The sequence below is a fragment of the Tursiops truncatus genome, chromosome 1 (assembly GCF_011762595.2).
Source record: "Tursiops truncatus isolate mTurTru1 chromosome 1, mTurTru1.mat.Y, whole genome shotgun sequence".
NCBI classification, from domain to species: domain Eukaryota; kingdom Metazoa; phylum Chordata; class Mammalia; order Artiodactyla; family Delphinidae; genus Tursiops; species Tursiops truncatus.
In genome coordinates, this window is record NC_047034.1 from 45,055,982 (window position 1) to 45,082,777 (window position 26,796).

Consider the following 26,796-nt stretch of genomic DNA (forward strand, 5'->3'; position numbering starts at 1 on the left):
TACCTGAAGTGGGAAGTTCATACTCTCTCTCTGGAAAGATGAAGTCTATGGTATTAAAGGAATGTAAAAGGTATGTACTCGAATAGTTTCATTTGCAATAAAAGTGAACACTGCTGTCAATTATTATCAGAAGACAAAAACAAGAGGCCAGTGGCAAATGTCAGTCTTTTTCTCCTTAAGAAAGGTATAAGAATTATAGATATCTTAGACCCTGTTTCCTTCCACAATTGAATTGGAAACAAAACAAAAATCTCCTTGCCTCAATAATTTAGAATAAAAGGTTGTAAAGCTTCTATTGCAGATGAAGGGCCCCAACATTTTTCCTGCTCCCATAAGCATATACGAAATAGTTAATGATAAAGAATGGTAGGGAGTGATGACAAAGAGCTCCTTGAAATATGTCTACTAATTAAGCAGAGGGATCAGATACAAACAAGGTTAGGTGTAGATGGCTTAAGCGCCCTCACCAAATCAGGATAGGCTTAACAGGACATTAACCTGGAAGCTTTTGCCAAACTCTAAACAAGTTTACCTCACGAAATCCCCTCACCTTCAATCTAGGAAGCTTTCCAGTGTGCCCTTCAGAGTCCCATGAAGTTGCTGTCAGCCTGCTATACCCCACGTTCCCCCTGAACAGGTTTGTCTTCTGGTGACAAGGTGGGTGAGTGCGTGGGGATAATTAAGGTTGCTATTTGGTCTCAAGGTTATTTTCTTTTTCCAAGAGGGCAAGTCCAGCAAAGAGCTGACTCAGTGTCGCCGAGAGGAGAGCTGCACTCAGACAAAACAAATCCCGGGGAAGAAAAGTAGAAGTAAACAGTTTTTCAGAGCAACACTGATATAATATTAGGCCTTCTCTGACCTCTCCAATTGTTTTCTCTAAGTTACTGAATCCTCTCACCCCTTTTCGTCGGCGTGCCTCTGCTCTTCCTCACAATCACCACGCTTCCTCCTCGCACCACCCTCCTACAAAGGTAAGGGCAGACAGGCAGCTACAGACTCTTACGTCCACTGCGGCCAGCTCCAGTCCTAGGGCTGTTGCCTACATGTACGTCTGACGCCGAAAAATCTAATCTCTCACGTCTAATCTGTCTGGCTATATTGTGCCTCCAGGGGATGGCAGAACAGGTGAGGGCGGCTGGAGGGAACCAGTTCCCGCCCTGAAAGGGCGAGGGCCGACGGCGCGACAAGTGTCGGGCCCCGAGCACCCGCTCTTCCAAAGATCACCTTGCTTTGACCTAGTTGAGCTGCGCAGGACGGAACCAAACAGGGCGGGGGGAAAAGGGTGGGGGCGGGGCCAGCGGAGGGCGGGGCCTCGAGCGCTATATTGCTGTGCTCGCCAGTCATTTGCCGACGCTTTCCAGCCGGAAGCGTCGGGGAGGCGTTGGCGGCGGCTACGGCAGCGGCGCACGTGGTGACGTGCGAGGGGGTGAGGCGCTAGCGGGCGGCTGCGGCGGGGGCAGTGTCTCCGGGACGCGCGTGGAGGTCGGTCTCTCGGAACTGCTGGCCACAGTTTCGCCGCCTGCGGCTTCAGCGCCGCTGTGCCAGCGAGCCAGCGAGCGAGTCCCTGCGAATTTCCGGTGCGCTCCCCTTCCTCGCAGCCTCTGCGGGCTGTTCGCTCGTCTCCCCGCTCGGTCGCTCCCTTCTCGGTGGCCTCGAGACGCTTTCCGTTGGGCCGATTACCGCCCGCTTCCTTCTGCTCCCCTTTGAAGCTCCAGAGATGAGTTTTTCCATCTCTTCAGAGATGAACCAGGTAATACGCGCTGGTCCCGTCGACGGTGGAGGAGGAAGAGGGCGCAGCCAGACTGCGAACTGGGGAATGGCGCGGAGCGGTGCCGGGTGCCGGGAGGAGGACGCCCCAAGCCGCGGCCGCTGCCGCCGTCGCTCTCTGGGGGCGAGGAGCCGCAGCCGAGCGGCCCTCGCGCTCCCGGTGCTGCTGTGGTTGCCGGATCGCGTTAGCGGCCAAGGGCGGGCTCGGGCCGCCTCGGAGAGCGCTGGAGTCGAGGAAGCAGGGCGTGAGGAACGAGAAGTTTTTGCACGAGGGGTCCTCGGGGGCCTGGGTCAAGACGCCGCGCGCGGGCCAGGGATGACCTCCCAGAAGGAGGGCGCGGGAATCTCCGTTCCTGCTGTCAAGAATCGATGCCCAGTGTTGGGGTCGGCCCGGGGTCTGGACTCTCTTCCGTGAGCCTTCCCAGGACCCGGCGAGTGTGGACGGGGAGCTGGTCCAGGGCCCCATCGGTACCCCGGGCCTGGGGTACGGTGGCACCGCGCCCCTGATCGCCGTGGGCCGCGGGGTCCTTTGTTCCCGCTCCACGTTGCCCGCTTTTCTTGCCAAGCGCGGGGAGAAGGGGGCGGGAGGAGGGAGGAAGGGAGCGGCTGCCCTGACGTGTCGCGCTGAATGACTGCGGGGCTGGCCAATCCCGGGCGGGGGTGTGCAGACGCTGGGCGCTCTGCCTCCCAGCCTTCGGAGTGGGCTCCCGCCCCGCCGCGCGGGGATGAAGGCCCGGGACTGCAGGACTCTCCAGTCACTCTGGGGCGCTCGCCACTTTGTTTTCGCCAAAGAAAATCGGCAGAGAGGTTTGCTGTTTTTCCGTCCTTCTGCGCATCTTGCAAAGGGACTCTGGTTGTAAGCTCATGATGGTAGGAAGGTAGTAGGCAGTATCAGATTGAGGATAGACCGTAGGGAAACTTGAACCACAAATACTTTAGAAATAGATTTACTTTTCCCCCAATACAAAGTAGACAGATCTATTGTTTGAGGGCGCTGACGTTTCAAAAACTAGATAAGTAGAAATCAGAGGCCTAAAGGGTTTATTTTTGTTTCCTTAATGTCTGTTGTCAGTCATGGAGGATTAGAACACCCTGGCATCAGCTGTTCTTTGAGAACTTGCGTGTGGTGATCTTCTGTCTAGTAGTAAATAACAACCCTGTAAGCATAGTACTACTCTAAACAGTTCAACAAGTACAGCATGGACTAGACTACCAGAGACATATTTTTTTAAAATAATTCTAGCACTGGTGGTTGTTTAAGGATAACAGTATGAGTAGCTTTAGGCATAATCATGCCTAAAGTTATTCTTTGTATATCTGGAGATGAGGTGTACACTGTTTAGAATTGGATTGAGAATACTATAACTTAATACCAGCTGGCAGGCTACTTGTCAAATGTCTATAATTTGGTAGTGAGAGGTAAAACTGGACTAGCATCACTGACCTAAAGGAGACCCAGAATGGTTTTTCCTCTGTTTTCCTAATAGATGAAATCTCTATCATTAGTTAATATTAATTTCTTAATTGTCTTAATTTGCAGGTCTGTTTTTATGACTTTTCCCCCCAAAACAAAGTGTTCCAGGTTTTGGTTTTAGTTTTAAATTCGTGTCTTTTTGGCTACTTATTGGGTTGGCCAAGAAGTTCGTACGGGTTTTTCCTGTAAGAAGTTACAGAAAAATCCGAACGAACTTTTTGGGCGCCCCAATACTTTGGAGTGGGGTTTTGTTTTTTCTTGATTGAAGGATATTTTAGGTGGCAATTGAATGTGTTTCGCAAATAAGTGTTGTTGTTGTTTTTTTTTAATGCAAAATGTTTTCCTGTTGGGGAACTGTCTTAATCATTGATATTAAGATGAAGTACCCCTAAAAATAATTTCATTGACTTTTCAACAGTATGATTGTATAGTCAAATCTACAAGAGGGTTGGGGAGCCTCCTCCCTTGTGCTAGAGAGTGTAAATGGAGGAATTAATGAATAAGGGAGTTATTTCTGAGTTTTTGTTAGAACCACAGAAAGTACACGATTATATTTACTTGTAAACTTCAATTACCGCCTTGTAAATGATTTATAAACCGATACATCGCTCACTATCCTTACTTACACTTTTGGTATCAACCTGGATGCCCAACAGGTACCTCAGCCTTATAATGTCCCAAAGCAAACTCCTCTTTTCCTTCCTGACTTTAAGCATGCAGCAAACTAAAAATGTCTCTATTATGCTTTTTGGAATTCTAATTTTGATATTGATGCCACATATCTACTCTAAAATATCCTTATTACCTTAGTTAGGATAAGCAAGGATTATAAATAATTTCCTTGCATCCATGTTTTACCCATTCCTCCAGACCATCCCCTATATTTCTGCTAGTGTCCTATGCCTCTGTGCTAAAAATTCTGCTCTGTTTAAACCTTAATGTTGATCTCTTTTACTTCCTCTCCTACTGTTTACCATATGCATCCTGCAAACTACAGTCTACTTAAACAGAGATCGCTGCAGTTTCTGGAATATGTGTGCTTTCATACCTTTTCCCCCTTTTGTTTGAACTGTTTTCACTGCTTGGTTTGTCTTTCTGATTGGTCTGTGGAGTGTTCAAGGCTGGGGAATGGAGTTAACTTCATTGTGTTATGAGCATCCCATTCCAGACTGTGCCTGCCATATGTTTGGAGCCATAAATGTTTGTGCGATATAAGGATTACAGAACAATGAGGTTAAAAGCATGGAGTGAGTGAGTGAGTTTGGTGAGTTTTGATATAGATGGATCGTTTCAGACATTGGGAATCTATAACTTCTGGTTTTTAAAAGATTCATTGACTTACTTTGTATTATAACGTCTGTCCTTTAAAAATGGAGTAGGTTACTATTTTGTGAGTTGGCTACCCTCAAAAGATTGCCTTGAAACTTAACTAATACTTGTAATTTGCCTTGAGGTTTTAAGGATTCTTTGAAAGTTTGATAACATTTTATCTTGCTCTTACTGAAGGCCCAAGAAGAATTTGGGGGCAGGTCATATTGTACCTACATTTTTTACAGCTCCTTGATAAGGCTTACTGAAGTGTATTTGGGTTCAGCTGATCTTTTGGGGGGCTGTGGTAACATGTGAACTTCTGGGTTTTACTAAAGCAGTTTAATTACTCATTTATAAGTCATCTGTATCCCTTTTCTTGCACTGGCCATATGAAGAAACTGAAGACTGTTTACCAGAATATATTGCATTTGATCTCAGTTTTAATTTTAAAAGTGGATTAGTCGAATGTGTTTTTTAAATATCAAATAAAATTCTAAATTTTATAATTGTATGTAAGCCTGGGATGTTGGGGCTTTTGGTTTGGCTTTTCAAAGATAAAAAATTCTCCGCACATTTTTATTCCATCAGTTTTTGAGCTTGAGTTTCATAGACCAAACTGAGATCTGTGACTCTGTGGAATGGCTTAAAACTCAATTTGTCCACACTAACTTTACTGAAAGTGAATGTGAACTTTGAAAGACATGGTTTTGCAGGCAGAAGCTGAGGTGACCTCCTCCAACTTGGGGGTGGGTGAGAGTAGGGGCATATAGTATATAAGGACAGTAATTAGATAAAGTTTGTTGCATTAACTTAAATGTTGAGTGGACTTGGGCTAGCTTTTAAAATCAAGTAGGGTTATACGGATCAGCAGATGTTAAAGAGATGAGGTTCATGTTAAGACCTTGCTGTACGAGAAAATCATCGAGTACTAACGTAGTAGTACTCACTCTATTGCAGAACTAATAATATTGTACAAATTTGTATGGCAAGAGTTGCTCCAAAAATTCTCCAGTATTTTCTCCCAAAGGACTGAAGTGGTTTTAACCATCCAGGTTTTTGTTGTTCTTGTTGTTTTCCAAAATAAATTTAAGATAGAACTTTCAATTTATCAAATACACCCACAGAGATACTGTGAGTTTGGTTCTGGGCCACTGTGGTAAAGCGAGTCACGCCAATTTTTTGGTTTCTCAGTGCACATAAAAGTTATGTTTACACTCTGCTGGAGTCTATTAAGTGTCCAAAACATTATGTCTTTAAAAATAACATACATACCTTAATTTCAAAATACTTCATTGTTAAAAAATGCTGACCATCAGCTGGCAACTCAGGGTTGCCACAGACCTTCAATTTGCAAAAAAAAAAAAAAAGGTAGTATTTGTGAAGCAGGAAAAGTGAAGTGCAGTAAAACGAGGTATGTCTATATATTTATAGATGCCACTTTTATTCTTGGTAAGATCAAGGCTAGTTTACAAATAAATACTGAATAAAACTGGTCAAAGTTTAAAATACTTATAAATCTCCTTTTGTTTTTGGTTTTTCAGAGGGCATACATTTTAATAATATCCAACATAACTTGCATGGAGGGGTCCCCCCCTTTCACCCTTGCATAGATTTTCCCAACTTGAGCTAGGTCTTGGCTGAAAATGTTTGAAGGTTTCTTTTGGATAGTGTGTTCTCTCTGTACATAGAATTGTGTGTTACTTGGAAAACATTTGTTTTGTTAGAACTGGTTTCTTAAGAAAAGCTGAATTAACTAATCTGGATGCAAGTGTAGAGCAGAGGAAATCAATATTACATAAAGGTATGAAATACTTTCATTGCAGGAGTAAGCATTGACAACAGTCCCAACCTGAGTCAGAATACTCAGGTTTCCTTGAAATAAAACCTAAGCTATGGAGAAACCAGTGAAGGCGTACGGGATACAGATTGCGCATGTGTTGCGCTTAATACAATAGTTTGTTGAAATGGAACTGGACTAGCCTTCAAGTGGGTTCTGGGGTAAGGGACCATACACATTAACATAATTGTTAGATTTAGAATTGTGGGCTTGATTGATATATAAGGAAAATACAGGTAATTTGAAGATGTCCATTTTAAAAAGTATGCACATCTTTCACATAATTTCTTATTTAGTTCTGGTTTGTTGAATTAGTGGTGTAATAGCAGTTCAGATGATTAAAAACTAAGTACCATCTGACTTTGACACTTTTAGTTAATGACATGTGAAAATGGGGGGAGGACTGAATGTGATTTTCCTGAAGATTTGATTTGAACCAGAATTGTTCCATTGGTAGTTTATTACTGTATATGAGAAAAATGATCATACAAAGCACAGACATTAATATTTTCCTTTTTGTTTATTTAGTTCATTTCAACAAATTACTCATCTTTATATTCAGGTTTCTAGGCTAGTTGTTTTGGTGGGGGGAGATGGGAAGGATACAAAGATAAAGAAAACAGAGGCTCTGCCTTCAAGAGGCCTTGAATCAAGGAAGATAAGCCAGTACAGACCAGCTGGAAGATCACACATACACACTTTCAGAGAGGGTTCAGTATGTGGAGGTGGGGAGGAACTACTCAGCTGAAGGGATTTGGCAGGGGCTCTGGAGGTAAGATTTCAGCGGGCAGAGGTTGGGTTAAGGGTATTCCAAGAAAAGGAAACTTGAAGTTACAGAGGTGGGTACCTACAGAGCACATTTTGGGAAACAGTATATCTGGTTTGACTGTAACATTGTATACATGTCGGGGAATAATGATGGTTGCTTGCTGGCTGGTAACAGACAGAACACATGTTTGTATATTAGTTGGAATCTAATAGTAAAGAATATTAGAATTAACCAATATTTATATTTTTCTCTAATTTTGTGCTTGTGTATCTCACTTAAATGGTAAAAGTTACTAGCTCCTTCTGGGGAGGGATTTTATTTTTTTTAATCACCTGAGTGGTTGCAGGTTAAATGAAAATGCTTATGTATAGTAGCATTCGTGTTATTTTCTGTATTGTGCCATTTACCTCAAAATGTCTTCAAGATCAGGACTTTGCATGATCTGATCTACCTAGATCATTGGCAGTCTTTGATCATTCTGAATATCCAACACTTGTCATTATTACAGATTATGATGCATGATTATCACAGAAGAAGTTCGTGTCTATAGCTTTAAAGGACTTGATTACATCATTTTCAAGCCTGATAGTTTTGGAATCACCATTAGAGCTTCAGACACCTCTGCCTTCACTTCAGCCACCTGTCTTCATACCTCAACAAAGCGCTGAGTTTCCTTTGTCCTTGATTATTTAAAACACCCCGGAAATACATTTCTCACCAGTATAGTAGGTAAGTGGATAGTCAGTGCCCAGTGCACACATTTTTTTTTTTGAAGACTGTGCCAAGTACACTAACAGCCTTTCATAATTTTTTTAAAAGGCGAAGTCAGTAATATTGATAGAAAAAAATTTTTTCCTATATTTTCCTTTCTATAAACTATTTTGAATTTAAATAAATCATTTACTTCAAAGTGAAATCTTCTATTACCACTTTTTAATGATGCATTTTGTGTAGCCATTAGTCACTTGTTCACAAGAAACGGTGAAATGGAAAATTTTTTAAAGAACATACATTTCTATCTTGTATGTTTATGAGATAAGTGATTTAAAATATATGAAACCTGCAAAGGGAACAGAATTTTTTAATATTTTTATTTTATTGGCGTATAGTTGATTTACAGTGTTGTGTTAGTTTCAGGTGTACAGCAAAGTGATTCAGTTATATATATACATATACAGTTATACATATATTGATTCTTTTTTAGCTTCTTTTCTCACATAGGTTATCACAGAATATTGAGTAGAGCAAAGGGAACAGAATGTAAGTTAGTCGTATATATCAGTGAGTAAAGGAATGACTGCAGCCCCAACCAAGGAATCTATATGTGATGACCACTTCACATCCTTCCAGGCTTTTCAGTTGCTTGTTATATGGGTTTGGGCAGGGCTGGGTTTACATTTTTTTTCTCCTTCACAATGAATGTACTAATAGGAATAGAAACCTGGCCAAAATTGCTGGGACACCATAACACTACTGTATGAATCCTTGAAAAGACTTAGGACCAAAGTATAGGGGTACAAAGGCTTAGACGTTCAGTGTCAGTGGTGTTTTAGCAATGTTTTTGTATGATAACATTTTTATGTGTTGTTGATAGGATGAAATTTGAAAATTAAAAATACTGCATTACTCTTTAAAATGTTATAAAAATCACCATTCATTCTTTCTTTCTGCCCTTTAGCCAAATTATAAGGAAAAATGATTCCCAATGGATATTTAATGTTTGAAGACGAAAATTTCATTGAGTCTTCTGTTGCCAAATTAAATGCCCTGAGGAAAAGTGGCCAGTTCTGTGATGTTCGACTTCAGGTATTTAAAACGTAATTGGAAACTTACAGAATTGATCTTTCATTACTAAAAACCATATGTTCTTGGATTGGCTTGTTTTGTTTTTCACAGGAGGCATTTAATGAAATAAGTTTAAAAAAGAATGATTTACACAGAAATGTAAGATGAAGGATACGATGTAGTAATTAGCTAGAGAAATACATAGTCCACAATGCTTCTAATGTTAATTCCTCACTTTGCAGGTCTGTGGCCATGAGATGTTAGCACACAGAGCAGTCCTGGCTTGCTGCAGCCCCTATTTATTTGAAATCTTTAATAATGATAGTGATCCTCACCGAGTTTCTCATGTTAAGTTTGATGATCTCAATCCGGAAGCTGTTGAAGTCTTGTTGAATTATGCCTACACTGCTCAGTAAGTTCTCTGAAGTACATCATATAACTAGGGAATGAAATTCCAAGTCCCTCTAAATTTATTTAAATTAAGTGTCTGTGTTTCAAGGCCTTGGTATGATAAGTGATAAAGAACCTTTTTTCTAATAGGTTGAAAGCCGATAAGGAATTAGTCAAAGACGTTTATTCTGCAGCAAAAAAGCTGAAGATGGACCGAGTAAAGCAGGTAGAGTAACAGAAGTAATATACAAGGAGTACTGTTACTAGGGGGTCTTATTTTATATGATTAGTGTGTACAGTTTGTTATAAGACATCTGTTGGACTCAAGAACTTGAAAATGTCCCTTTTTTTCCCCTAGAGAACCAAATATGTATGTAATTTTAACTGTTTAGCCAATGTAACACAGCAGGGTCACACTTCCTCTCAGATAATTCAAGCTACAATCTTGCTCTTTCAGTAGTCTTCTCTGGCAGGGTAAGTCTTGATTTTCTCAGTTAATCATATAACTCATATCCTTAATTCTCCGTTCTTCTACACTTCTCGGTTGTTCTTTAGAAGTATTCTTTCTAGAATTTAATGCCACTGAGAAGTGCTTAATAATTTACAGGAAAAAAGGCATTTAATCCTCTAATGTGGGAGTCAGAAAACTGCAGGCCTGAGGCCAGCTGCCTGCTTTTATAACATCTTATTGTAACATAGCCTTCATTTACATACGGTCTATGGCTGCTTTCCACCTGCTGTGACAGAGTTGAGTAGTTGTGAGAAAGTACGGCCCACAAGCCTAAAAACTTACTGTCTGGCCCTTTGAGAAGAAGTTTGCTAAGCCCCTCACTCTGCTTAAAAATCCTTTTGTGGTCATAGCACACGTCCCTCAGGTTAGAATTCCAGGCTCTCCTTAATATAGTTGCTATTCTTCCAAAACTATTTTGATTGTCTTATGTTTTGTTCTGGCCAAACTAAATTGTTGCAGCATCTTCCCTAGTTTCTGTGTGCATTCAGCGTCATCTCCCCTGTAGAGCCCCATTCAGATTACTGCCTTTATAACGTCTTATCTATTATTCTAGTTGGAAATACTTGTCCGAACATTTCATGTGCATTTTCATAGCATTTCAGTTTGTTGCATTTTTTCTTATATATTTGAATGGCATTCTTTGATGTTTATCATTTGTATACATGTATTCTTCCTACTGTTAAACTTGTTCTAAGGCAGTGATTTTTGGTTAATCTTTATATATCCACATAGTACTTACACACTGAATATTACATATTTGTTAAATAAAATATGTAAATGTTGGCACTCATGTATTTCTTTTCCAAGGTTTGTGGTGATTATTTACTATCTAGAATGGATATTACCAGCTGCATCTCTTACCGAAATTTTGCAAGTTGTATGGGAGACTCCCGTTTGTTGAATAAGGTTGATGCTTATATTCAGGAGCACTTGTTACAAATTTCAGAAGAGGAAGAGTTTCTTAAACTTCCACGGCTAAAGGTAAAATCTATAAAGATGAAAGATGTAAAGGTTAAATAAAGAGATACATACTACTTAGTTCCAGGAATGTAATCTTTCTCCATGTTTCAAGCAAGTGAGTAATGGTTATGAAAAAGACAATACATTGAAACCATACGGTTATTTTTAGCAGTGTAATGGTTTTCTGCCTACCAGTTTGTTTACTTTCTTTTCTTTCTCTTTTTTTTTTGGCTACTGGTTTCCTTAAAAAATAGAGTAAGCGTATGGAGTGCAGTTGGGCATCTATGACCTCTTTATTATGAAATTGAGAATTAGAGGCTCAACACTGATCCATGTGTCTTTGTTTTTTCCCAACTCTAGTTGGAGGTAATGCTTGAAGATAATGTTTGCTTGCCCAGCAATGGCAAATTGTACACAAAGGTAATCAACTGGGTGCAGCGTAGCATCTGGGAGAATGGAGACAGTCTGGAAGAGCTGATGGAAGAGGTTAGTTTTAAAGTAAATGGGATTCAACAATTATTAAAAATTATTTTGCTATAACATGAAGGATTCCCTTTCACTTTTATTTTATAACCATGACCCTAAAGAATTTAAATTTTGCTATAGGTACCCCTAAGCTGAGAAACAGGGGGGGTGTCCAGGTGAGCTGAATGAACTGTTCAGTTTGGTCTTCTGCTTTTCTTTTTTTATTTCTTTGCTTATTATGTGCTGTTAACTTTCTTTAAAGTAGCATGTAATTTGCTTTAGAAATGGGAGGTGGTACTGAAATTTTCTGTAGATTCTTAATTTTTCTTCACAGGTTTTTGCTTTAAATTGACAAGTAGGTAAAAGCTTCTAATGGTTGTTCCTCCCCATTGATTTATCTCCCCATAGGTTTATTAACAAAACTAGGATACCCAAGACTGAAGAAACAAGAAGAATCCTCAAGTGTATTGACACGTAAAGAAGCAGCAGTCCTGCCCCAGTTCTCCTAAGAAAAATCCGCTGTGGGCAGAGAACGATGATGATTTAATGGTGTTTACTCCTTTACAGGATTCTTATCTTTAAAGCTTTGTGTTTTTCAATGGTGTTGTTCATACATATAGTCACTCACTTAACTTGGGCTACTTTTTGAAAAATACACAAGAAAAAATTGACAGAGAAATGGTGGGAATTAAACATGCAGATGGAACAGTGGAGTGACCTTGAGTTTATCCCTCCACTTAAGCCTTTCGGATTCACTAAAGGCTTACCAAACCTGTTAGGCCTTTAAAAATGCAGTTATCATTATGCTCTAAAAAGGCTAACAGGTGATTTTTAAATTCTATATGGTTTCCCACTTGAAAATCAGATGCATTAGCCATATGTTTGCATCTGTTAAGGGAGGTATCTCTGTAGCTTGCTTGAATTTTTGCACTTGTTTTTTATCTGTTTTTCTTGACATTGCTTGCGCAGGACGGAAATATGTTTATGCACATTAGACTACTTACTCTTCAAAGGTGTAAACCATATTCAGTATTTTATTATAAATATGTATATTCTTTAAGAGCCTATATATTGTACTAGTGCCTTTTTTTCTTAATGCTGTATAATAGAAGCTATGAAAAAACGAAGATTTCTTTCAAGCCAACCAAGCCAAGGACTCTTCAGCCAGTATTAGAAGATTCTGTATCTTATTTTTGTTTTTTAAATTTTTACCACCATGACATGTATTTTCTTTACTTTGGGATCCTGCCAGAGTAAGATGTCAAGAAGCTCAAGAAGCACACTGGAGGTTACCTTGAGGCGTTTGTGTGATCTGCATACTAGTGGAGTAGCCATGGAGACAGTAGCCACATGGGTGTTCTGTTGCTGTTTTGCAGGTTCAAACCTTGTACTACTCAGCCGATCACAAGCTGCTTGATGGGAACCTACTAGCTGGACAGGCTGAGGTGTTTGGCAGTGATGATGACCACATTCAGTTTGTGCAGGTACACATTGCACATCTGAGGTAACCTCAGGTTAAAATTTGATTAGAGCATTTTATAGTATACTGAAATTTTCCTTTAATAAAGGAAAGTGGAAGACCTTCATTAGTATGACTGCACAGAAACACTTGTGGGAGAAAACAAGCATACCTTTCATACCATTACTACCATTTTTGCCACATAAAAAGAAACTAACAGAACAAAGTAGGGAACCCCACTTAAGATTTTTTTCTCAATCAAGTAGGATTTATAAGCAGTAAGAAAAAGGGCCAATAAGATGAAGCAAAATAGAAATTAAATGTTATTTTGGTCAGATTATAAAAAATAGTTGTTTGTATTGGGAATGACTGTTAGACCCAATTTTTTAAAAAAAAATCTCAGGTATGAACTTTTTCAGTTTATGGATAAATAACATAGAGAAAAGAATACAAATCATAAATGTCACATAGTGAACCCACTGGTTTAAACACTACCTGGGTCAAGAAGAGACTTCTAGCACTCTGGAAGCCTTCCTCTTGCCCCCTTCCCAGTCACTGCCCTACACTACCCCAAAGGAAGCCATTATATCCCAACTTCTGAAGCATTAGATTAGTTTGCCTGTGTTTGAAATTTATGTAAATGGTTATACAATATGTATTCTTTTTGTTTGGCCTTTAGCTCAACATTGTATTTGTGAGGGATAACTATAAAGTAGGCTGAGTCGACCCAAGTTAATGGGTGTTTTCCTTTAATAATTAGAAGGTAAATGATAGACTCAGAAATAACGTGTATGGTGATACTATCAGGTGTTCTGTGTCAATAGTGGCTGAATATTTTTATTTTCACAAAAAGCTTTTGGGGCTGAGTTAGTTGAGAATTTTGTTCATGTTTGTGTATTTTGAACATTGAGGATATTTTCCCTCTTATCTCTAAACATCTCTAAACTGTAATTTAATGGTTTTTTAAAGTACTCTTTCAACAAGCAGTGGTTGAGTGCCTGATAAGTGGCAGGCCGTGATGTTAGGTAAGAGGGCCCAGAAATGTGTAAGAGACAGTTTCTGCTTCCGGGACCTTACAGGAGTAGGTAAAACAGAACAGATTTATACGAATTACCTACGGAAGACATTAAGGGGAGGGTGGAACCAAAAGGAGAAAAACTAGGGAAACTTCACAAAGGAGGCGACATTTGAGCCATCTGAGGATGTGGAAGAGTTTGCATAGCAGATAGAGGTGTGTCAGATAGCAAAGGATACCTGTGAAAGGAGGATACTGTTGGAATTACAGGTCACATGACTGGGAGAGTAGGTAAATAACATCTGATCGAGGATTATACTTTATTCTACAAGTAGTGTGGGACTTTCAAAGAATTTTAGACAAGGGAGTAGAGTGATCTGAACAGATATATTTCACAACTTTAATAATAGTGAAAAACTGGACAAGAGTCTAGCAATAGGGGGATTGGTTAAATTATGGTATTTCTATACAGCAGAGATCTATATGTTCATTATCATATTTTAGACAGATAGTTAACTATCAGGTGGCAGTCTCTGGGTCGTGGGATTCTAGCTCATTTGAGGGGTTTTTTTGTTTGTTTTACTTAATGCATCGAACCCTTCTATTTTTATGACCAGGTACAGAGGGTAGATTAAAGCTTGTGAGAACAATTTGTAGACTATTACAAGCAGTAGTTCAGGTGAAAAGATGAGGGCGTGATCTAAGGACGAGAAGGGGAAAGTGTGGACTCTAGACATTTATAGTTACAAAGGTCTTTAATGATTGTTCAGATTCGGAAAATTAAGGAAACGAAGAATTTGAGGGTGAGTAGGACTCTGACCTGTGTGACTTATTCCAGGGAAGTGCCATGAATAGAGATGATAAAGTAAAAAGGATGAGGAAACACACTAAGCTTCAGGAAGAGAAAAAGTTGAGAAGCCGCCATTGGAATCAAATTGTGTTGTACAAGCTAGCTAACATAGGAAAAGAAAGTTTGAAGGAGGACTGGATTGTTAACTGTGTCAAATCATCCTCTGGGAGGTCATGTAAAAGAAGATTAGGGATATCTCTTCTACATTGGTTTTAGGAAGCCACTTTGTAACCTTTAGTGGGTATAATTTCCAGAGAGTATTAAGGTTAAGAAACGCTTAGCTTCAGAAGTGACAGTGGCTGACAAAGAAAGAGCTACCAGGGACCACCCCTTGGGGAGGTCAGAGGCAAAGAAAGTGTGGGCCAGTGGGTGGGCTGAGTGGGAGGAGTTGATAGGGTAAAGTTTGAAAATAAAGGAGAGTAAAGAATTAGGTTTGAAAGTGTTCTGGAAGGAACATAAAAGAGTTGACCAGCATTTCTATATAAGGCTTAGTTACATAACACCAAGTAGTCTTCATTGTTACTGTGCTTTTTTTTCACATTTGATTTTCTCTCAATTAAAGCCATACATTAGAACAGGTTTCTTACTACAGTGAAAGCTCTTAATCAAGCATCATCAACTTGTGTTACTTTGGATCCCTTCTTCCCATAGATTGGGATAGGGTTTTATGTACCTTGTACTTCCTAGTAGCACAGGACACACCAGACTATCGTAGTATAAAAGAGTGGCTTTATACTCAGAATTCCTAATCCTTATTTTTCTTGCATTGCCTTAGGCAATGCATATTTTCTCTCTTATTTTCAGTATTTTTACCTATAAAATGGGGAGATATATTGCCCTTAATGGATTAAAAGAGACAGTGTGAATAAAGTACCTAATAACACCTAGGTACATAATAAATGTCTAAATGGAATGTAATTATAATCATTAGCATGGTACATTCTCCGCCTTTTCTCAAAATAGCCTACTTAAGCTATAACCACATTTGCTGAATTGCTTACACCAAACTTGATAGTTTTTTCACAGCTTCAAGTAGCTATCAAAATCTTTTTCTCTATTGTTTCATGGCCTTTTTCTTCCACTCGAAACAGAAATTTCTGTTAGAGATTCTGTCTACCCATGAGGCTGTGGCCCTGGGGATCAAAATAAGTGGATGAGCAAACTTGGCCAGGTACTGAAGGTGGTACCTATTCATTCAGCAGGCAGTTCCTACCAGGGTAATCTTGACTCTTCTAATGACATGTGATCATATCCTTTGGAAGTGTCAAGAGCTAAAGTAATTGGAAGAAAACTATCAAAGAGAACTCATACACGAGGGTACAATGTAATCTTCTTACAGTCATTTGAAAATTTGCAGCTTTGCCCATTTCTCCCTCTTTTATGTTCTCATGTATTCCTTTAAAAATATTTGGTTCTTTTAGTATTATTGCTTCCTTAATTTCTGATTACCATTTTTACTTCAGTGTTTTGATGTAGTTTTACTTGTCTAGAAAACCACTCTATAATACCTTTAAGGTAATCCTAAAGAAATATACTTGTAAATATTTCTTGTAATTGCCACTTTTTTTTCCTATAAAATAACTTTTAGAGAGATTGGATGGATATATGTCTGCTAATATGAAGGATACCAGTACATATGATTTAGTTAAGTTTCGCAGTTTCATGGAGATAGTGGGTTAAATGTATTCTCTCAGTTAATTCATGCTGTTTTAGATTTATAACATTTTGGAAAATTCTATACTTAATATAAAGACTATGTGGATTATGAAGGAGGAGGTTCCGTTTTTTCCTCTCTTGACTATTCTGATACTTGACCCACAACATGTTTTTTTAATTGTTGAACTTGAACTTTTTCTTGACCAGGGTAGGTGTAGTTGTTTCCTTATTAAGTGGAGATGGAAGAATGCCAGTGATGTGTGTCAGTCAGAAGGTGTTGTTTTGTGTTAAACCTAGGTGTGCTATAAATGTCATGCATAAGTGGAGGGTACTAAGGGTTTTCTCAGTGTTGTGGAATAGCTCAGGAGCAAAGGTACACCAGGTATGGTCTTTGGCTAGGTTTCTGTAGCTGCCTTTTGATTTTGCAGAAAAAGCCACCACGTGAGAATGGCCATAAGCAGATAAGTAGCAGTTCCATTGGATGTCTGTCTTCTCCAAATGCTACAATACAAAGCCCTAAGCACGAGTGGAAAATCGTTGCTTCGGAAAAGACTTCAAGTAAGTGTATTACACTTGTCAGATTGCCTTCAATTTATTTCTTTTTTTTTTTTTTTTTTTTATTTATTTATTTTTTTTGCGGTACGCGGGCCTCCCACCGCTGCGGCCTCTCCCGTCGCGGAGCACAGGCTCCAGACGCGCAGGCCCAGCGGCCACGGCCCACGGGCCCAGCCGCTCCGAGCCATGCGGGACCCTCCCGGACCGGGGCACGAACCCGCGTCCCCCGCACCGGCAGGCGGACTCCCAACCACCACGCCACGAAGGAAGCCCTATTTCTTTTTTTAAGAAGGAGTTTTAAGTGGAACCATATAATACTTCTAAAGTGATTGAGGAAAAAACTCAGAAGCAACTAAATTTGGAAAAGAGTAGCAGGTCATCCCCTATCTGGAATCTGGAGTCCAATTCAGGATCACACAGCAACCAAAAGTAATAAAAATTGCATCTTTAAACATGGAACTCTTGTGCTTACAGATAACACTTACTTGTGCCTGGCTGTGCTGGATGGTATTTTCTGTGTCATTTTCCTTCATGGGCGAAACAGCCCACAGAGCTCACCAACAAGTACTCCAAAACTCATTAAAAGTTTAAGCTTTGAGATGCAACCAGATGAGTTAATAGAAAAGCCCATGTCTCCTATGCAGTACGCACGATCTGGTCTGGGGACAGCAGAGATGAATGGCAAACTCATAGCTGCAGGTAAGAATAGAAGGATGAGTGACTTATCAGAAACCTTCAACTGGCTAAGCCTCTATAAGTGGACGTTTATGCTTGCTTGTGACATGCAAACTTTGGAAGACAGGGTTTATTTAATATGCCTTCTTCTGTGACATTCCACTTTACCACGTTCTAAGAAGACAGAAATAAAAAGTCAGTACTATAGTATTGCCTAGCCTTCAAGTTAATGTCTGTCTCTAATTCTTAAAAAACTATGAAGTGGGTAATTGTTCCCTCCTAATTTTCAAGTCAAGACTAAGCAATTTACTTACACTCATAATTTTGTCATTCAGCTGTTACAGGCACTTAGTTAAAACATTAACTAATGTGGCCTTATTAAGTGTGTGGACAAAGATTCTTTTTCTCATTTGTACAGATTACTTAAACCATTCTAGACCAGAAAGGCTGGTCCAGTTTAATACTTTAAGCATAACTCTTTGTGGTTCTTGTACCAGGTGGCTATAACAGAGAGGAGTGTCTTCGAACAGTTGAATGCTATGATCCACATACAGATCATTGGTCCTTTCTTGCTCCCATGAGGACACCAAGAGCCCGATTTCAAATGGCCGTACTCATGGTAAGTGCACTATATTGCAGGAAGAAGCAGCCCACATTTAGTTTTTTCTAAGAACTTGAGAATGGCAGAAATATTAATCTCTCGCTTTTGGCATAGGGCCAGCTCTATGTGGTGGGTGGATCAAATGGCCACTCAGATGACCTGAGATGTGGAGAGATGTATGATCCAAACATAGATGACTGGACTCCTATTCCAGAATTGAGAACTAATCGTTGTAATGCAGGTAATACTTTTCTGCTGAGATCATCAGTATTTAAGTATGATAATTAAGTTATCAATTTATAACCTTATTTTATACTCACATAGGAGTGTGTGCTCTGAATGGGAAATTATACATCGTTGGTGGCTCAGATCCATATGGTCAAAAAGGACTGAAAAATTGTGATGTATTTGATCCTATAACAAAGTCATGGACAAGCTGTGCTCCTCTTAACATTCGTAAGTTGATTTTTTTTTTAAGACCTCTGAATCAATGGTATGTGTAGTGCACACTTACAGTTTGGGGAGATAGAATAATAATTTTGGTTTGACTTGATTTTATAGGTAGACACCAGTCTGCAGTCTGTGAGCTTGGTGGTTATTTGTACATAATTGGAGGCGCAGAGTCTTGGAATTGTCTGAACACAGTAGAACGTTATAATCCTGAAAATAACACCTGGACTTTAATTGCATCCATGAATGTGGCTAGGCGAGGAGCTGGAGTGGCTGTTCTCGGCGGTGAGTGTTGGGATTTGGAGAGCTGAGGAGTAGGTAGTAGCAAGAGTTTGTTCTAAAATTCCAAGAGAATGTCAGTGATAACTATCCACTTGTATAATTAAGAATTCAGAACTAGCCTTCTTTTCTGACGCAGTGGGGATTGGTGGTTTGTCTTTTAGAAATGTCTTTTCTAATCACTCAGTACTGGATATATAACATTAATTCATCTTCTTCCATAAATCATACTCATAATGCATCATCTTGGAATTTGAGTTTGTTTCTTTAGAGCAAGAATTTTAAAAAATTTGATTTGTAAAACAAAAGAAATGGAAATCATCTAAATCTAGTCTTTTCTAATTGTCTACTCCATGCCTAATTGGAAGCAGTATTTTTAGATTATTTTTAACAAGTGTTTGCAAATCATCATATGTAGACACAGTTTTCACATCCATTTTATGGATTTACATAATGTTTAATTACATAATTACAATAATGAATTCAGTTAGAATTGTTTTTAGAACAAAGCTTGTGGCTCAACTGGCAAGAGCCTAAGTGTGTAGGCACACCAGTAAGTAGCCTACTGGCCTGCAACCCCTGGCCTACTATGAGCCTTGTCGGTTCTTTTATGGGTAAGTACATGGATGCAGGTAGGCTAAGTGACAATCAGATGAGAAAATAATGAATTCGAGAATCACTAATAAGGTTTTTCCTTAAACTCCAGAGAATATTTAATGCTAACATTTTATTTGTCTGAAATTAATTTAATTATTAACTGCCCTGCATGTATATTTGAAAATAGTCACAGTTCAGTCTGTTTCCAAGAAGAAATTTCCATGCCGAAATCATTTTATACAGTTGGAGAGCTCTAGAAAATGTTCAGTTATCTGAAACCTGCTTTCCTATAACTTACTTTGAATCTTAGTTCTTATGCACTGGACTAATACCAAAACTTGCAGTGCACAGAACTACTCTGGTTTGCCACTTACTAGTTGCATCTCTAGGCAAGTTGTCCAACTTCTTTGTTCATTATATCTTCATCTGTGAAATGGCAGTAATAGAAACAACCACATAGAATTGTTGTGAGAATTGCACTGTAGTTAGATGGTGCCTCCCCTTCCTTTAAATTGCCTGACTTACACATACAAACGGGTTCTTTTCAACTCTATTCCATTTGTATCCCCAGCTTCTAGGGAGTGCTTGCTACATTAGTAGGCATTCAATAAATACTTTCTGACAGAATGAACAGTCTTTTCTACCAAGAACCACTGTTTTAGCAAAAGATCAATTTAAGGGTTTCTTTCTTAGCCTCTCTAGATTAACCTTGTCTCTTTTCTCTTTTAGGAAAACTGTTTGTAGGTGGTGGCTTTGATGGTTCTCATGCCATCAGTTGTGTGGAGATGTATGATCCAACTAGAAATGAATGGAAGATGATGGGAAACATGACTTCACCAAGGAGCAATGCTGGGATTGCAACTGTAGGGAACACTATTTATGCAGTGGGAGGATTTGATGGCAATGAGTTTCTGAATACGGTGGAAGTCTATAACCTTGAGTCAAATGAGTGGAGCCCCTATACCAAGATTTTCCAGTTTTAACAAATTGAAGACCCTTTCAAACTAACAGGCTTAGTGATGTAATTGTGTTAGGTAGAGGTACACTTGTGAATAAGGAGGGTGGGTGGGTATAGATGTTGCTAACAGCAACACAAAGCTTTTGCATATTGCATATTATTAAACATGCTGTACATACTTTTTGTGTTTATTGGGAAAGGAATGCAAAGATGAAGGTCTGTTTTGTGTATTTTTAGGGCTACTTTGGTTATTTTAGTTTTCTGGAAGTTGATATTGTAAAAGAATAAACCAAGAATTGATTGGGCACGTCATTTCAAGAAGTCCCCTCTCCTCCACATTTGTTTGCCAATTTGCACATTAAATGACTCTTCCCTCAAATGTGTGTATTATGGGGCAAGAGAGGTAGGGTTTTAAGATATAGGCAGTTGGGTTTTTTAAGGTCCCTTTTTCAATAACTGGAACATTCTATAACAAAGAGACTTATTTAACTAGATGACAATGACTATTTTTGTTTTTATTAAAAGAAAGCTTACATGCCTACCGAGGTTTAATCTTTTATGATGGCCTTTTTATAAATTTTTGTATTCTCAGCAGAGTGCTTTACTTGTTGAAGTAAAATGTGGCAGGTTCAAATTACTGAAGCAGAGTGACAGTCTTAAAAGTATGCAGTGAGGTGTTTTACACGCCCAGAATGCAAGCTTCAGAGAGCTCTTGCCTCAGCTGCAATTTTTTTTTGTTTTTTTTTGAGAATGCAATACCAATGTTTATTGGAATGGAGTTGCTGAACAGTAACATGGCTGTGATTTTTATTTGATACACTGTTTTTAAATACTTTGACTTCTTGGGAGTATATTTTATATAGCAAAACACTCAATATTGTATTAATAACAGTAAAGAACAGTGAAGTATTTTATCTTCTAAATAATTCCTATTTTTTATTTATCATTAAAAAAACAATCCTAAATGGCAGCCCTTGATTGTAAAAAAAAAAAAAAAAATTACCTTAAACTGTATTGGGTTTATGAATGCAGCCTTTATCAGAACTATGTTTTTGTTCAGTTTTCCTATTCATATGGATAAATACTGGTTGGGGTGGTGACTTGGTATCTAACGTGTAATGCTACACATATAACTTACGGTGCCAAAATTAGAACATCCTAATGCTTGCTGCTGATGCAAACATATTAAAGGTACTTTGCAGGAAATCCTTGCACCATGGGATTACTATCCAAATGTTGTTGTGTACTCATTCATTACTAAAAGTTTTGGGGGGAAATTTTTTTTTTTCAAGTAAAAATGAGCTTAAGGTATTTGTGGGAAAATAGTTAACTGGCATCTTATATCTGAAATAAGGACTGATGTAAAGGGGGTTTTTTAGTTTTGTTTTCTCTGGGAAGACAAAGAGGCACACAGGAATCTAATGAGCCAACTGGGACAACATGACTATCCACTGGCTAACCTGGGTGAGAAGAAAATTAGGTATTTTTTTTTTACAAATGTTCCGCTGGGACTTTGACACCTTATTTCACTCATCTATCCCCACAGAGAACCAACGAGAAAGGAAATCAGTTTGCCTGGTGGCTGTGTAGTTCCTGACTATCACTGGTTTGGTTCTGGGCTAAAACTGGGTTGGCAGATTTGAATTTGCCTAGTATGATGAAATATTTTTAAAATAGATCTGTATATGTTCTATTTATTTAGCACAAGGAAATAAAATTTTAGTGGGGGGAGTCAGTGTAAAATCCTTGAAATCACTTCTCAATTCCTATGTAACATGCTTAATGCAATAATATGTGGGAATACTTTGGGTCAAAGTTTACCTATATTACCATTGATGCCAAACAGGTAGTTTGGTAGCCAAAATTATGTTCTTTAAGTATGTTTTGAATATAAGAAAGTTTCATAAAGAAAAAAATAGTGCTCAGTGACCAGTTCTGTTTATCCACATTTAAAAGGTAATTTTTTTTTTGAGGGAAGGACAAAATGGCATAGCCTCAGCATAAATTATTTTCTTTTTAAACCAGTATGGGTTTTGGAATAGTTTAGAAATGATATTGGTAATAACCACTCTTGCAATCAATAGTAATAGTGCACAAAACATACTAGACTAAATCTCTAAAAGTAGCAAAACTATAAAATACCTGTTTGAATTAACAAAACAATTGATTATACTCAAGCATAAATCACAATAAATTCTTTTACTGTGATTTTCAAGGATAGGGTTTTGATTTTTGGCTTCTAGTATGTCTTAAATACTTTACCATTTTCAATGTTTTAGAATTCCTTACATAATCATATTTTAGGAAAAGACCTGGATTTGGGAATATCATTAGTGCTTAATATATTAGGTGTACGCCCTATAATCTCTCCAGATCTCAGAATTCTTAACTTAAAACTGAAGTAGGCAAAGGAGAAAGTCCCTCTAGGACATTACTGTAATTCCAGAGTTGCCTTTAGAAGACTATGAGTCACAGAAAACACGGTCTCTATAGGATTTATTAGTCAATTTTTTGTACCCTACTTTGTTTCAAAAAAGGATTTGAAGAGTCTCTCATTGAGACTTAAGATACAGGGTAAACTGAGTGAAAAAAGAGGAGAAAATGCCAACATATGAATCAAATATATCAATCTCAAATAGTAAGGCCAAGCCACAAATTTGGTCCTGTTAACAGGAGATCTATTAAATCAATTATCTGAAGGTTAAAAAGCAATTACTGTGAAGCATCAGTTTTCTTAATAAGACCAGAAGTTTCTTAAGAGTCTTAAAAATGATAATGATACATTGAGCAATAAGTAGAGTACATAAAGAGAGGGATGTATTCAAGTGCATATCATGGGTTCTTTAACTTACCGTTACTAGCACAATGGCCAATAAAGTACTTAGGCTTCACTGTTAGGAGCTCAATTCTCTATTGGGGGTTTGAATAAGGGTGAGAAGCAAAAGCTTGGTTATTAAGCTGAGTATATACAGAGTTGACATCTTGTGGAAATACAAGATATTTGCTCAGAGAGAACAACAGGACTAATACAATTTTAGCCTGGAGAAAGGCACACAGAATACCAAACTTCAGTGAGCGAGAGACTGAAACTTCTTACGAGATGAACTGAACTGTCCTGCAAGTTAAGAATAAGAGTTGCCAAGTTTGAAGGCATCTATCAAATGTAATGGTGGTCATCCAATCAATAATTAACAGGGCCAGCTATCCATTAAGGCTACTCTCAAATCATGATAGTAAGATCTACCTTCTGCATTATGCAAGTGTTCTGTCTCTATCTTAACCAAAAGTGATGCCAAATCCTTACAAGGTACAGGCTTGAAAGAAAACATCTGATAAGGGATTTGCATCCAGAGCTCTCTAAGCTCAATAAAACCATCCAGTTTTCAAATGGGCAAAAGGTTTAGAACAAGACACTCCACCAAAGAAGATAAATGGAGTCTAATAATAACATGAAAACATGCTTACTGTCACAGATCATTAGGAAAATGTAAAAAGCAAAATGACAACTGGAGCTCTCAAATTGCTGGAGGAATTACAAAATTGTAAGGTCAGTTTGGAAAAAGTTTGACAGTTTTTTATAAAGTTAAATATCCTATGACACAGTAATCCCATTCCTAGGTATTTATCCAAGTGAAATGAAAACCTGTTCTTACAGAAACCTGTGTATGAATATAGCAGCTTTATTCATAATCACCAAAAACTGAAAATTCAAATATCCTTCCAACTGGCGAATGAATGGAAGGGTACATGAATAAAATGGAATACTACTCAGGAATAAAAACACTGAAGTATTTATTGATAAAACAACATGGATGGATCCTCAGAAGCATCATGCTAAGTGAAAAGCCAGCTTCAAAAGCCTCCATTTGCATAGCATTCTGGAAAAGAGCTACATGGATAGCAGACACATCAGTGGCTTCCTGAGATGGGGATGGGAGTTGGCTACAAAGGGGCACAAGGGAATTTCGAGGAGCAATGGAACTCATTACTTGAGTGTGCTGGTGATTATGTGATTGTGTTTGACAAAACTCAAAACTACAGTTTTACACTTGAAAAAGTTTTGTCTTTCTAGCTTAACCAAACCTTTAAAGGGAAAAGCCTTTTTTAAAAAGTCTAGGACATGTCAATATTTTACCTGACTGGAAATCACATCAGGGAACCGTTCATCCCCACTGGCCATGCAAGGGTATGTACTGAGTTAATGTAGTTCAGCGATAACCATTAGTCTACAATAAGAGTTGCGAAGGCTAGGATACTGAATTTGGTTTGTAGTTAGGAGCAGCGAGCCATGTTGGTAACTGAGATTTTGAGTGTCTTACTGCCTTACCTTATAGGTTCATAGCTGTAAATTCTGCTTAAAGCTCATGGAGTTGCTTATTTTCACTGGAGTGGGGTTTTTTGTTGTTTGTTGGCAAAATAGCTTAAAGAGCCACCAACTGGGAGGGAGACTGGACTGTCAGTCCAATCTAAATCGGAAAAGGAATATGGGTGGCAGCACTTCCTAAGTGGAGGATGCATTTCATTATTCAGTAGTGAGGTATATTCCCTCTGAGAAGATAAAGGTAACTTCATCCCATCTCACACGGTAGGGAGCTAAAAGGCTCCAATAGATAGGTGGGCGTGGGGAGATGTCACATCAGGAGTATGAACAATAAAAGCTAGGTTCTTAAGGGAGACCACGACACTAAATAATTGTGGATCAACCCTGAAAGGGTGAAAGAACTTGTGTTTTAAGATGATGGCCAAAAGATCAAGGAAATAAAGTTTCAGGTTTGTCTTGTGTCCCCTGTCTTTCATGACAGGCAAAGACAATGATAGGAGAGTGAAATTAACCCATCTATGAAGTTCCAATCTGTGCAGTCCCAAGTGCCCACTGCAGGTCCTAACAGGAGGACCCAGTAGGGTACAACAGACTCTTAAGTCTTTAGCCAACTTTTCTTTGGCTCAGAATGCTGGAAGAGCTGTGGCCTGGCCAAGCCAGGGGACCCTCCCTGGTCCTTTCCAGAAGGAAATGGACTATCTTGTGGAGGTAAGCTGGAAAAGGCTACAGTAAAATGGTTCCAGGAACTTTGCTGTCAAAATCCTCAGGGATGCTTCTCAGGAAGTTATCACCAGCTTCTCACTAAGGCAAGACTTTATGTAGAGAGCCCTTGCCCTCATGTGACTTTTCCCATCAGTCCCTTCTGGTTCATGGCATGCTTATGAAGCTTCTGCCCCAAATATAATAGCTATGTTTACTGAATGAAGATTTTAAAACCTGGAGTTCTAAAGATATGATAATTTCCCATGAAAACAAACTTACCAAGGTGGGGCTTAGGATCCTTATGTCAACTGAGTTACTCCAATCCAGAGGGGAGACCCAGAAAAGAGCGAGCAGGGGATGGGAGGAAAGGGATACCTCAACTCCCACACTGTACTGTTAGAAAAAAAGTCTAAATTAAAGTTTAAGATAAGAAAAGAAGGCAACAAAAAGAAGAAAAAAACCCCCAAAACCCTTACATTTCAAAGAAACAAACACTAAAAAAATTTTAAAGAATGTCTTCTAAAGATAAAAATAAGACTAGAAAGTTAAAACATTTTCACATATCAAAATAAATATTTAGGGCTTCCCTGGTGGCGCAGTGGTTGAGAGTCTGCCTGCCGATGCAGGGGACATGGGTTCATGCCCCAGTCCGGGAAGATCCCACATGCCGCGGAGCGGCTGGGCCCGTGAGCCATGGCCGCTGAGCCTGCGCATCTGGAGCCTGTGCTCCGCAACAGGAGAGGCCACAACAGTGAGAGGCCCGCGTACCGCAAAAAAAAAAAAAAAAAAAAAAAAAAAAAAAAAAAAATTTAAAAAAGGTTGAAAATTGACAAATTAACACACAAAGTGAAAGACACATAGATTAGGATAAAATTAAAATCCACATGCGTAGGGTGAAATACGTAGAAGTATTCAGATGATAGGAGTGAAAAGAAATTTCCTAAAAAGTATAACATATTAAAAAGATAAGAGAGAAAAAGGGAGGTAATGAAGCACAGCAAGGAGTTCCCTGGCAGTCCAGGGGTTAGGACTCTGCGCTTTCACTGCAGTGGCCCACGGTTCAATCCCTAGTCAGGGAACTAAGATCCTGCAAGCTGCGACCAAAACAACAACAACAGCAACAAAAACAAAGCAGGGCAAAACTCAATAACAACTAGAAGCAGCTGAGGGATAAAAGTCTGAAGACATATTTGGTAGGGGGAGGGGATGGAAAAGGAAAGAGGCAGACAGCAGAGGTGCTCTGGAAGCTTCTCCTTCTACCCAGGCTCATATCCCTGAGGGCACTTTGAGCCCCAGGAGGAGGTGTGGCTTTCTAAGCAAACAAAGCTCATCGGATCCTTCTTCCTGCTAGTGGGCATCCTGCATAGTTCTCTTTCATTGGAGGTTCACTTTTATAATCATACCTGTAT

At 39.0% G+C, this 26,796-nt stretch overlaps 2 protein-coding genes across 5 annotated transcripts in view; one reads left to right on the top strand and one right to left on the bottom strand.

Annotated features, from left to right (window-relative positions):
- The first annotated feature begins 1,610 nt into the window (after nt 1–1,610).
- Nucleotides 1,611–20,676, top strand: IVNS1ABP (influenza virus NS1A binding protein). 3 transcript variants are annotated; one of them, XM_019952584.3, is made up of 15 exons: nt 1,611–1,750; nt 7,667–7,887; nt 8,837–8,964; nt 9,186–9,355; nt 9,484–9,559; nt 10,652–10,825; nt 11,165–11,290; nt 12,646–12,753; nt 16,678–16,807; nt 17,279–17,503; nt 17,977–18,098; nt 18,195–18,321; nt 18,405–18,536; nt 18,642–18,815; nt 20,136–20,676. In XM_019952584.3, the coding sequence occupies exons 3-15, from the start codon at nt 8,854–8,856 to the stop codon at nt 20,387–20,389; spliced, it is 1,929 nt and encodes a 642-aa protein (XP_019808143.1). In that variant the 5' UTR covers nt 1,611–1,750; nt 7,667–7,887; nt 8,837–8,853; the 3' UTR covers nt 20,390–20,676. The 3 variants fall into 3 exon arrangements, with proteins under 3 accessions (XP_019808143.1, XP_073659601.1, XP_019808147.1); XM_073803500.1 differs by lacking the exon at nt 10,652–10,825; XM_019952588.3 differs by lacking the exons at nt 10,652–10,825; nt 11,165–11,290.
- Nucleotides 20,677–21,345: 669 nt separating this feature from the next.
- SWT1 (SWT1 RNA endoribonuclease homolog) overlaps nt 21,346–26,796 on the bottom strand; it is a 96,295-nt gene continuing 90,844 nt past the window's right edge. For both annotated transcript variants that reach the window (XR_012331156.1, XM_019952723.3), the window contains one exon: nt 21,346–26,790. The gene's annotated coding sequence lies outside the window, so the exon portion shown is untranslated. The remainder of the gene's footprint in view (nt 26,791–26,796) is intronic.

What these genes read in the sequence shown, in the direction of transcription:
- IVNS1ABP (XM_019952584.3), top strand. Translation starts at nt 8,854, where the DNA reads ATGATTCCCAATGGATATTTAATGTTTGAAGACGAAAATTTCATTGAG. An exon ending in ACCACATTCAGTTTGTGCAG is followed by an intron (nt 12,754 to 16,677) that starts GTACACATTGCA and finishes TTGATTTTGCAG; the next exon opens with AAAAAGCCACCACGTGAGAA. An exon ending in TTCAAATGGCCGTACTCATG is followed by an intron (nt 18,099 to 18,194) that starts GTAAGTGCACTA and finishes CTTTTGGCATAG; the next exon opens with GGCCAGCTCTATGTGGTGGG.